At 48.2% G+C, this 13,122-nt stretch overlaps 1 protein-coding gene across 3 annotated transcripts in view; it reads left to right on the top strand.

Annotated features, from left to right (window-relative positions):
* EFCAB6 (EF-hand calcium binding domain 6) overlaps positions 1-9,274 on the top strand; it is a 411,320-nt gene extending 402,046 nt beyond the window's left edge. For all 3 annotated transcript variants that reach the window (XM_063928921.1, XM_063928922.1, XM_063928923.1), the window contains 5 exons: positions 644-868; positions 2,331-2,505; positions 4,237-4,421; positions 6,513-6,662; positions 8,657-9,274. In XM_063928921.1, coding sequence (XP_063784991.1) covers positions 644-868; positions 2,331-2,505; positions 4,237-4,421; positions 6,513-6,662; positions 8,657-8,779 — 858 coding nt within the window. In that variant the 3' untranslated portion in view covers positions 8,780-9,274. The remainder of the gene's footprint in view (positions 1-643; positions 869-2,330; positions 2,506-4,236; positions 4,422-6,512; positions 6,663-8,656) is intronic.
* Positions 9,275-13,122: the final 3,848 nt, after the last annotated feature.

Raw genomic sequence — 13,122 nt, forward strand, 5'->3', positions numbered from 1 at the left:
CCTTACACTAACCCTCCCTCCCTTGTTGTGCCTTGCCAAAACCCTCCTTCCCCACAGCCTAACACTAACCCTCCCTAGTGGTGCCTAACCATAGCCCTCCCCGGTGGTGCCAAACCCTCCCTCCTCGCAGCCTAACCCTAAACCCCCACCACCACACAGTCTAAACCTAAGCTCGCTCCCCACCCTAACTCCCTCCACATAGCTTACAGACCTTCTTTAGGGATCCCAGCGTCGGCATTCAGGGCAGTGTTGGGATTTCGACTGCCAGATTCCCGAATGCGGGGATCCTTGCCGGATCCGCTTACAGGGGTAGTATGTGCATGTCCTACCCGTTACATTCAAGATGGCATATGGTACAGTACAGTGAAAATGTTTTTCAGTCACTGGTACTTTTTGGGCTGACAGTGCCAACACAAGCATCCAAGTGCCGACCCAAAACAAGCGCTGCCCCTAGGCACGTGCCTTATGGGAAATTCGCCACTACCTTTTTCCATAAATTAACATTTTCTCTAAAAAAATAAAAATCCTAAATTGTTTACTCAATTTTCTGTCTCCGCCCTCTCCTTTATTGGCTGCTGCTCCCTACCACCAATCACACGATTGTATATGCACTGATTTAAATATATGAAAATCTTTTACACAGTTCGAAAACCTTTGGAACACATTGCCTCTGAATTCCTACGGTAATCTCTTATACCACGAGTTCTTGAAGAAGTTCAGCTGTGAAATGCCAGCAACTCCGTTACGAGACCTTTTATCTCGCAATAGTGAAGCAAGCTACAAGTCGGAGTCGCCGGTCACGCAAGTCCGAGTGCCACCAGGAGCCAGGCGGCCCAAAACGGCACCATCTATTTTTCATAAGCCAACTGTAAGTACCTGCCGTTATCCTTTGTGGGTTTTTTTTTTAGTTTATTTAAATAAACACATACCACAATGTATAGATAGAAATTAGGATATATAGTGGCTCATACACATCACGTATTACTATCCTGTTGGGATCGGGTTGTTAGGTCGACAATAAGTAGGTCAACATGGTTTCTAGGTCGACAGGGACTCTAGGTCGACATGTTCTAGGTTGACATGACAGAAGGTCAACATGAGTTTTTCACATTTTATTTTTATTTTTTTTACTTTTTCACACTTTACGATTCACGTGGACTACAGTTGGGAGCGGTAACCTTGCCCGAAGCATGGCGAGCAAAGCTAACCATGCGAGGTGACACGGTGCACTAAATTGGGGTTCCCGGTCACTCTACAAAGGAAACTACACCAAAAAAAGTTTTTTTAAAAACCCACGTCGACCTTTTGTCATGTCGACCTAGTACATGTCGACTTAGAGTCCCCGTCGACCTAGAAACCATGACGACCTACTTACTGTCGACCAATAGTGGTCGACCTAGACACTGTCGACCTAAGTCTAATCTACCTAACATACCACACCCATCCTATTTATGCCAGGCCCACTGGATCCTCAAACCACGACCCCATTTGTGCTACGCCTGGAACCTTCAAAGCCCTTTATATTCATACTGAACCCAATTCAATATCTCGCTTCACCACATGAGATGTTTCCTTAGAGCTACTTACCTCTAACAGGACAAACTGGCCAGCCATTCATTGGCATAACTAGAATGGGTGCGGGGTGTGCGCCGCATGCTGGTGTAATAAGTGGGATGGGATGCAGTCAATTTACCTCCAATCAAAATCCCGACGGTCGAAATCCCGACCGCAATTGACCGATGGTCAAAATACTGACAATGTCAAAATACCGACATGGACAACATACCGACATTTAAAATACCGACAAGGTCAAAATACTGACATGTAAAATGCCGACAGGTCAAAATGCCGACATGAGTTTTTCATTATTTTTTGAATGAAACCGACTTGTTCATACTTTACCATCCCAGTGAACCTGGAGGGGGAATATAATAGTGTGCCGAGCGCAGCGAGGCACTGTGCCCGAAGCATGGCGAGCTCAGCGAGCCATGTGAGGGGACGCGGTACACATATATGGTGTCCATGTCGATCTATGTCGACATACACACAAAAACACAATGAAAAACGCATGTCGGTATTTTGACCTGTCGCATTTTACATGTCGGTATTTTGACCTTGTCGGGATTTTAAATGTCGGGATTTTGTCCATGTCGGGATTTTGACCTTGTCGGGATTTTGACCGTCAGGATTTTGATTGGAGGTATTTCATACCGATCCCAGTGGGATAATGGTATGTGTTTTTGCTGGGGGTAGTAAGAGTGATTGGGTGAAAAAGTTCCGTACAAGGATATATGTATAATAATCTGATTTGAATTCCTTCGTTTTTACAGACTCCTGTCCAAAGGCCACGCACAGCCGCGCCACGCTCGGTGCCACTCGTTAACTGCGAGCAAGTAGAAAATAGGTTTCAAAGTAATCTGGGAAAATGCTGGCAGGAGGTATATAAAGCGTTAAAGGAAAAAGATCCTGATAAGCAGGGAGCGATTACTCCATCTGACTTCTCAGGTACAGTAACAAGGAACGTGTTTCTACAGTGGTGCCGGGAACTTGCTAAGGCTGAAAATCTTTACTTGTTGGTTCTGCATCTTCTGTTTATCTGCCTATTACATAGCGCCTGGCGGGAGCGAGCATTAATGTAGCACGTGGTCAGTGCACCGCACTCTCTCCCGGAACAGTATCCTAAGTGTATTAGGGGTTGCTGAGCGGCTGATTCCCCTCTCCCCATTGGGCTTTGTCCACCATGTCACCGTAGAATAATCAGACAGAGACTCAGTTGAGCCAAACCTAGGTCACATGGTATATGGAATAGAGAACAGGGAAAAAAGAGGCAATCCGTGGCAAAACACTGTGGCACCCAGCGGACAAAATATTTATATTGGGGGGCCCACTGCATCTGTCAACACACCTATGAAATTGGTGGGCTTTAAACCTTGATCCCTTTGCTTGATCTTAGAAGGTCCTCACTCAGACCATACTAAACTTTCCCCATATCCCCCGCGTACTACGTTGTACTCTCTTGTTGCTGCAGAACTCCATGGAGTGGCCTTGTGATTGGTGTAAGGACGCTTCCTTGGCTGCAACCCTGAGAGGAAGAGATCTCTTGCCACACAAGTATACAAATGATAGCAAATCGCTGGGGTGGTATGGGTGGATTGACATTACTCTGACTCTGGGGAAGGATGGATGTGTAATGAGTATCTGTGATGTTACAGAGATTGAGAGTAGAATTAGCCATTCTGAGAGACATCCTGAGAGTAGGTAACCGTGGGCTAAAATAATCTACTGTACGTGCACCAGAACTCGGGCTGATTCAGAGGTGGACGGTATTGTCTGTGCTGCTGCTTCTTTGTATGCAGCAGCTGTGCGTCCATATTGAAATTCCGCAGGAGGTGTACTGTGTAAATAGAAAGTCTCCTGCCGGCTACTCTAATCCGCTACGGTGCCCAAAGACGCAGCGTCAAATCATCTGCATGAACATCGGTCATCTGCGTAGCCCTAAGGTTAAAGGGGGGAGGCGGCTGGACTGCACACCCTATTACTAAGAGGTGCCATCATGCTGAGGCTTCTAATACTATTCTGTAGGAAGAGAAATGCAGACGCACACTCATAGGACTAAGAACACTGATAGTAAGAATAATTTAAATAAACCTCACAGTTATCATGGAGTATACTATCGTAGTATTAGGAATGTTAGGGACCCATGTGATGAAGTCACCTGGTCGCGGTTCATGAGCCCGCATATTTGCGCAAATGTGTGCTGAGAACTTCAATTATACTCCATGTTAATTGTGAGGGTTTTTTTTTTTTATTATTCTTGCGATCAGTGTTCTTAGTGCTAGGAGTGTGCATCTGCATTTCTCTTCCTCCAGCATAACCCTAAGGTTACTCAGACTGGACACCACATCTCCTGAGACCAGGAAATCAGAGTCGGAAGAAGCAGTCACTGGCCTCTTCGCTCCCTTCGTTTTGTGAAACGCTGCGGCTTCCCCCAAACTGCGTCCGGTGCCGTAGCAATAACGCAGCACATGCTCAATGTGGCTCTGACGCAGACACAGCTAAGAAAACATTGGACAGCTGAGACTTTCTCTGTCCAGCATCTGTCTGTGAATCAGCCCCTCAGTCTTTTAGTCTTTATGTACTCAGAAAACCCGTATCACCGGCTCAGATGATGTAGGACACACTTAGGTATGACAATTATAGAAACAACTTGGTGCCACTTTTAATACCTTATTTCAGCTGTAATGAGAAGATTTAACATGGACCTTTCTGAGGAGGAACTGGAGCAGCTAACACTGAAATATGACTTACGAAACAACGGCAAGCTCTCCTACTCAGACCTCCTGCGTAACGTCACGCTCGGGCCGAAGCCACAAGGAAACGCCCTCTTGCAGAGGATGAAGCTGCAGAAGCCACGACTACCGGTATGTAGCGGACATAGGCCCTCACTCCGAGTTGTTCGCTCGCTAGCTGCTTTTAGCAGCATTGCACACGCTAGGCCGCCGCCCTCTGGGAGTGTATCTTAGCTTAGCAGAATTGCGAACGAAAGATTAGCAGAACTGCTAATAAATAATTCTTTGCAGTTTCTGAGTAGCTCCAGACCTACTCCTAGATTGCGATCAGCTCGGTCCGTTTAGTTCCTGGTTTGACGTCACAAACACGCTCTGCGTTCGGCCAGCCACTCCCCCGTTTCTCCAGACACTCCCGCGTTTTTCCCTGACATGCCTGCATTTTTTTGCAAACGCCGGGAAAACGCTGAGTTGCCGCCCAGAAACGCCCCTTTCCTGTCAATCACTCAACGATCATCAGAGCGACTGAAAAGCTTTGCTCGAGCAACAGCAAATCTACTAAGTTTTGTGTTAAATAACTAAGCGCATGCGCACTGCGTACCATGCGCATTTAGCAACTAATCGCAGCATAGCGAAAATCGGCAATGAGCGAACAACTCGGAATGACCCCCTATAAGGCCTAATTCAGACCTGATTGCAGCAGCAAATTTGTTAGCTAATGGGCAAAATCATGTGCACTGCAGGGGGAGTGGGGCAGATGTAACATGTGCAGGGAGAGTTAGATTTAGGTGGGTTATATTGTTTCTGTGCAGGGTAAATACTGGCTGCTTTATTTAAACACTGCAATTTAGATTTCAGTTTGAACACACCCACCCAAATCTAACTCTCTTTGCACATGTTACATCTGCCGCACATGGTTTTGCCCATTAGCTAACAAATTTGCTGCTGCGATCAGGTCTGAATTAGGCCCATACGGCATTGCTGCTTATAGCATACAGCTTTGCAGAAATAAATCTACTTACCTGGGAACCAAGCTTTGTGTGATTGTCAGAACAGCTCGGGGTACTGAATAATTAATTGCATAGTTTCATATTCCAGTTATATATCTGAATACCCGTCCCACTGTAGTCAGTGACTTGGTCTGACGTATATACAATCTCAGTGCAAGCTTTAAGGTTATGTCACTGCAGTTTTTTCTTTACCTGTTGAGCCATTCAAATAAATAAAAATAGATTCAACTGTTTTCATTTTGAGGTATTTCCAGAGCCCTGCTGGGATCTGTAGTTCTCCAAATTCAGAGAGCTACATGCTGCCCATCGCTCCTATAGAACATAGGGGGTCATTCCGACCCGATCGCCCGCTGCAGTTTCTCGCAGCGATTGGGTTGGAACTTCGCATGCGCTGGTGCCGCAGTGCGCCGGCGCATGGCAGTTTTCGTCTAGCGATCGCCTCTGAGACAGAGGCGGTCACTGGGCGGGAGGGGGCTGAACGGCGGTGTTAAGCCGCCGTTTAGGGGGAGCGGTCCGGCCAACGCAGGCGTGGCCAGACCGTTGGGGGGGGCGGGCCGCGGCAGCTGCGTGACGTCTCACGCAGCCGCTGCGGCCAGTGGCAGCGACAATTAACTCCCGGCCAGCCACAGGAGCTGCGCTGGCCGGGAGTTACTCCTCAAATACAAAGGCATCGCCGTTATGCAATGCTTTTGTATTTGTGCAGGGGGGGCCGGACTGACATGCGGGGCGGACTAGCCCTGTGCTGGGCGTCCCCCCGCATGTCAGGGAAGATGATCGTAGCTGTGCTAAATTTAGCACAGCTACGATCAACTCGGAATGACCCCCATTGGGGGTAATTCTGAGTTGATCGCAGCAGCAAGTTTGTTAGTAATTGGGCAAAACCATGTGCACTGCAGGGGGGGGGGGGGGGGGGGGGAGATGTAACATGTGCAGAGAGAGTTAGATTTGGGTGTGTTATTTTGTTTCTGTGCAGGGTAAATACTGGCTGCTTTATTTTTACACTGCAATTTAGATTTCAGTTTGAATACACCCCACCCAAATCCAACTCTCTCTGCACATGTTACATCTGTCCCCCCTGCACTGCACATGGTTTTGCCCAACTGCTAACAAATTTGCTGCTGCGATCAACTCAGTATTAGGCCCATTGTAATCCTCGTCAGCTTTGAACATTTTATATACAGCTATTTATGTACTTGTGTATTTCATTGGATTTTAGATGAGCACAGAACTGCACAAACCCTGGTTCATGGACATAATGCTCAGAATCCAGCCTAAGATAGCGAATGGCTGGAGACCAATGAGAAGAATGTTCCAGTCGTATGATGACGCACGGACGGGGTATATCAGCATTCAGGATTTTAAACAGGTAAAATTACAGTATTAATACAATCAAGCAGGGAGCAATTGTCTGAGGTAAGGACTTGTAAGGTGAGAACCTAACCCAGAGCCAGTACCGGGCAGGGGTGGCATAACCATGCCTCCCACCATGATGCCGCAGCCATGTTCCCCCAGTGTTGCACACACCATAGGAATGTACGTATGGGAGGTGCATAGCTCCAAAGGACTTATCCACCCAGGCTGAGAGACTGACTGTAGCTTCAAAGGACTTATCCACCCAGGCTGAGAGACTGACTGTAGCTCCAAAGGACTTATCCACCCAGGCTGAGAGACTGACTGTAGCTCCAAAGGACTTATCCACCCAGGCTGAGAGACTGAATGTAGCTTCAAAGGACTTATCCACCCAGGCTGAGAGACTGACTGTAGCTCCAAAGGACTTATCCACCCAGGCTGAGAGACTGACTATAGCTTCAGAGGACTTATCCACCCAGGCTAAGAGACTGAATGTAGCTTCAAAGGACTTATCCACCCAGGCTGAGAGACTGAATGTAGCTTCAGAGGACTTATCCACCCAGGCTGAGAGACTGAATGTAGCTTCAGAGGACTTATCCACCCAGGCTGAGAGACTGAATGTAGCTTCAAAGGACTGATCCACCCAGGCTGAGAGACTGAATGTAGCTTCAAAGGACTTATCCACCCAGGCTGACATTCAGTCTCTCAGCCTGGGAGGATAAGTCCTTTGGAACTACATTCAGTCTCAGCCTGGGTGGATCAGTCCTGTGGAGCTACATTCAGTCTCTCAGCCTGGGTGGACAAGTCCTGTGGAGCTACATTCAGTCTTTCAGCCTGTGTGGATAAGTTCTGTGGAGCTACATTCAGTCTGTCAGCCTGGGTGGATAAGTCCTGTGGAGCTACATTCAGTCTTTCAGCCTTTGTGGACAAGTCCTTTGGAGCTACATTCAGTCTCAGCCTGGGTGGATCAGTCCTGTGGAGCTACATTCAGTCTCAGCCTGGGTGGATCAGTCCTGTGGAGCTGCATTCAGTCTCTCAGCATAGGTGGATAAGTCCTGTGGAGCTACATTCAGTCTCTCAGCCTGGGTGGATCAGCCCTGTGGAGCTACATTCAGTCTCTCAGCCTGGGTGGCTAAGTCATTTGAAGCTACATTCAGTCTCTCAGCCTGGGTGGATCAGTCCTGTGGAGCTACATTCAGTCTCTCAGCCTGGGCGGATCAGTCCTTTGGAACTACATTCAGTCTCAGCCTGGGTGGATCAGTCCTGTGGAGCTACATTCAGTCTCTCAGCCTGGACGGATCAGTCCTTTGGAACTACATTCAGTCTCAGCCTGGGTGGATCAGTCCTGTGGAGCTACATTCAGTCTCTCAGCCTGGGTGGACAAGTCCTTTGGAGCTACATTCAGTCTCTCAGCCTGGGTGGACAAGTCCTGTGGAGCTACATTCAGTCTTTCAGCCTGTGTGGATAAGTCCTGTGGAGCTACATTCAGTCTGTCAGCCTGGGTGGATAAGTCCTGTGGAGCTACATTCAGTCTTTCAGCCTGGGTGGACAAGTCCTTTGGAGCTACATTCAGTCTCAGCCTGGGTGGCTAAGTCATTTGAAGCTACATTCAGTCTGTCAGCCTGGGTGGATAAGTCCTGTGGAGCTACATTCAGTCTTTCAGCCTGGGTGGACAAGTCTTTTGGAGCTACATTCAGTCTCAGCCTGGGTGGATCAGCCCTGTGGAGCTACATTCAGTCTCTCAGCCTGGGTGGCTAAGTCATTTGAAGCTACATTCAGTCTCTCAGCCTAAGTGGATCAGTCCTGTGGAGCTACATTCAGTCTCTCAGCCTGGGTGGCTAAGTCATTTGAAGCTACATTCAGTCTCTCAGCCTAAGTGGATCAGTCCTGTGGAGCTACATTCAGTCTCTCAGCCTGGGCGGATCAGTCCTGTGGAGCTACATTCAGTCTCTCAGCCTGGGTGGATCAGTGCTTTATGCTGACGTAATCACTCTTTCTTTCTTTCTGCAGGTGCTGCGGAAATTCGGCATTAACCTTTCAGAGGATGAATTCTTCCACATTCTGAATCACTTTGACGAAAACGTTAAATCTAAGATACCTTACAATGACTTCCTTCGCCAGTTCCTGCGATAAGAACACTCAGTGTTCGCTTGTAACGTATCAGCTGATATTTATATTTGATTGAAACAGGATGAGCACATTTACAAGGCAGCAGAGCCGCATTAACGTTTTCCACAGCTCATAGAGCACAGACTGATAAATAACTTTCTAATAGAAAACAAGCGCGGCCGCTGTACTAAACTCCACTGAACAGTGTCTACTTTTATCACCTAATTACTTTAATAAGACTATAATAACTTCACATCTTTAAAGTTTATAAATCCAAAATGCGTGCGTACAAAGAAACTGGATTGATCTCCAGAACCCTTTCACCCTAATTCATTGCTAAAAATAAAATACGCCTCTAGTACTTTACAGGATGTGTTATTTGTAATCACATGCCGCACATTCATTCTAAATATCAGGCAGAGATCATTTTAATTAAAACTCACGTTTTCATGAAACCTATAGATTAATTGATGTTTTTGTATTGTTTGGCTTTTTTAAATAAATTCCAATGATGAAAAACGTGTCTGACGCCCACTTTATGTAATGAGGAGAACCACGTGGAGACGGCAGGTAGAACAGTTGTACAGAATGCGATACATTTACTAAGGTGGGACTTTTTAAGAACTGGTGAGGTTGCCCATAGCAACCAATCAGATTCTATCCGTTATCTTCTAGAAGCAGCTAGAAAAATGTTAAGTAGAATCTGATTGGTTGCTAAGAGCAACATCACCTGTTCTAAAAAAACTCCCATCTTAGTAAATTTACCCCTAAGTATTTGTAAGTATCAGAGCTATTGATTAAAGATTGGGTACAAAATGTTATAATGTTGACATGGTCATACTGCCGACGTTCACCATGGCTACGCTCTTCATGTAGACAGTGGTGAAATGTCGACATGTTAGAATGCCAACATTTCGTACTGTGGCCCAGCGGTCACTTACCTGCTCCTTTCGACTGCACCTGCTTCAGCGGTGCCTTCCAGGTCCCGGTGGTCATCCCTATCCCTCCCTCCAGTGTCTAACCCTAATACCCCCCCCCCCCCCCCCCCATAGCGTTATCCCAACCCTCCCGACTGCAGCCTAACCCAGATGTCATCATTCTGTGAATGACAACATGTCGCCTGTCAACGTTGTAAAGATGTCATCATTGTTAATGGCGACCTTTTGCCGACATACCTTTAGTAAATTGTTAATGCAGGAGACATCAGACTAACATCCACCAAAGTCCCTAGTCCAATCTGGGTCAGACACGGGGCAGATCCCGTCCTCACTGCGGCTTTGATCCATGTTATACCCTGGTTGGCGCTGTTTACACGGCACATTGGTACAGTCCCTCTACTCCCGGTGCTTGGAGATGACATCATCTCAAAGCACCGGGAAATCCGCCTCTCCCCAGGCTGTAAACAGAACCCAGGTCGTATGACCCAGGTTACCCATTCACACTGCAGGTCATTCCCAGGTCCAACCCTGACGCTCCCCGTGTTGGATTGTGACCCAGGTTTTTCTGAGGGAGCTGAAGTGTTTGCGTAGACAGACGCTCAGTCTTTCACTTTGCAGGGAGCAGTCACACAGTAAATCTGCCGTAGGCTGGTGCACACTTCTACGCAGGGGCGTTTTAAGAGAGTAGGAGGCCCGTGTTCAGTCTCCTCCATCGGGCCCCCTCCTCTCTGCCCGGAGGGCTGTAGAGTCTGAACACTAGAGGGCTCAGACTCTACTGCGCATGCGCAGATCTCCGGGAAAATGGCGCGGTGGCCATTTTCCCAGAGATTTCTCTACTGCGTGTGCGCAGAACTCTGTGAAAATGGCCACTGAGCCATTTTCACTGTGTCCTAACAGCGCTGCAGATGCCGGCGCTGGACTTCGGAGGGGTGGGTATTTTAAAAATGGGTGCAGTGGGTGCGGTGGGGGCCCCCTGTGGACTCAGGGGCCCGTGTGCACCGCACACACTGCACCCATTATAGAAATGCCAGTGCTTCTATGGTGTGACCAATGGTGGAGTCTAAAGACGCACCGGGTGGTAGTACAGCATCTGCGGAGAGCGTACGTGGGACATTCAGTTCTTGCACACTCAGATGTACGGATACACACCAGGGAAGTGCTTTGTAGCGGCATGTGCATGAAGTCGCAGATGGGCGACTGCCAAATGGCATAGCCGCAGCCACGTTCAGCTCTGAATCGGGCCCAAAGTGCGCTGTGCCTTCAGTGAAGGTCAGAGAAGTTTATGCTAATAAAACGGGTGATTCGGGGATAGAATGTGACGCGACGCTTATAGGGGGTAATTCCAAGTTGATCGCAGCAGGAATTTTGTTAGCAGTTGGGCAAAACCATGTGCACTGCAGGGGGGACCGATGTAACATGTGCAGAGAGAGTTAGATTTGGGTGGGGTGTGTTCAATCTGCAATCTAATTTGCAGTGTAAAAATAAAGCAGCCAGTATTTACCCTGCACAGAAACAAAATAACCCACCCAAATCTAACTCTCTCTGCACATGTTATATCTGCCCCCCCCCTGCAGTGCACATGGTTTTGCCCAACTGCTAACAAAGTTCCTGCTGCGATCAACTTGGAATTACCCCCATAGTTTCCCACAGTGCGCCTCTGGAGATATTCCCACCTCTCAGCACCGCTACACTCAGTTATAGAGCGCCGAGGCATCTCCGGACATCGTAGGTTAGGTCAGCCATGCACCACGACCTGTGCTGGGTGATCATACCAATCGCACTGGTACAACAGCAAGACGTACAGTCCATTATAAATGATACACAGTAAATACAACTACAAAATACTCTTACAAATATTATTAGCTTTTGTTAAATCAATCTAGACTGTTACACCCCCCCCCCATCCTCACAATTCTGCATTATAGTGCAGAGAGATTTAATATTTGCAGATTCTTTTATTACAACATAATAAGATCCACACAGGCCGCGCGTCACGCTGTAAGATCCGCTTCCTATTTGTCTGCAATCACAAAAATGTATTTACATGCATGAGGGGAAATAATAGGTTTGAAATTGAAGTCACCGAAGCAGGAAATGATCATATGGCTTGTAGCATTATCTTAGCTTGCCTAAATACAGGTATCAGCGTTCCTGCAATCCAGAGAATTTCCCCAGCTCCTCATTGTACTAAGGACGGAAAATGTTTTTATTCACTAGCCACTCCCAGGGCGTGTGCCGGCGCGTCACGTTGTGGGTTAATTTCCCGGTGTCTCTGTTACATAAACATTTCACTCAAGAGCTTCCTCAGGCTGATTACAAGACACTTGTGTAGCATTATCTATCTGTGCACAGAGGGGTGCAAGTACAGGAGACACAGAAGGTGGTCACCTCCGGGCATCAGCCATGAAGTGGGACTTCCTTCTTAGCTCTAAGGTTCTGCTTAATGCGCCCCAGAGCAGGAATAATCAGGTACTGGGATCCTACCGCACACAGGGCCCATGTATGTGTGTGACTGTATGTATGTGTATACGAGACCACCTGTCTGGATCCCGGCGGTCACAATGCCGACGCCGGAATCCTGACAGGCGGTGAAATACCCGCGCCGGAATACCAGCGCCACAGGCTTTTCTCCCGCTGTGAGTGTCCACGACTACCATAGATGGAGAATAGAACCCGTGGCGAGTGCAGCAGGACACCGGGTCCGCAAGGGGCTTTCTATCGCTTGCTCCGCTGCCGGCATACTGGCGGCCGGGATGCCACTGTCGGTATCGTGACAGCCGGCATCCCAGCCGCCGTTAAATAGTATGTATTGCATGTGTATATGTGTGTGGTATTGCTATGTATGTATGTATACCCCTCAACTATCCCGAATTTGGAGGTACAGCCCTGATTTTCAGGTACTGTATCCCCTTTGGGCTGCAGTGTCCCACGGGGAGGAACGATAGGGGGGAATCTTTCTCTAACCTGCTGTGCCCGCAAGGCAAGGGGCAGCCCAGCCACTGGGGAAGCGATCAACAGTCAACCCACCCTGTGTAACCTGCAATGGGGGCGTGATGTGTGATCAAACCAACTTTTCATGTACACACCAAAGGCACAAGAACCCGATCCCCTCTTCCTCCAGTCTTAAGTGACGTTGGCCCCCCAAAGCCTTACTCCAGCTACGTTGGGTGTAGCTGGAGTGTTGGCAGTGAAGATGGGTGCGGAGGGGATGTATGTCTGGGGGCAGCTGGAATGTTGGCAGTAAAGGTGGGTGGGGAGGGGATTTACGCCTGCGTGCTGCTGGGGTGTTGGCAGTGAAGATGGGTGCGGAGGGGATGTATGTCTGGGGGCAGCTGGAATGTTGGCAGTAAAGGTGGGTGGGGAGGGGATTTACGCCTGGGTGCTGCTGGGGTGTTGGCAGTGCATATGTTGTTGTTATGATAAAACATG

The sequence above is a fragment of the Pseudophryne corroboree genome, chromosome 6, assembly GCF_028390025.1.
Source record: "Pseudophryne corroboree isolate aPseCor3 chromosome 6, aPseCor3.hap2, whole genome shotgun sequence".
Classification (NCBI taxonomy): Eukaryota; Metazoa; Chordata; class Amphibia; order Anura; family Myobatrachidae; genus Pseudophryne; species Pseudophryne corroboree.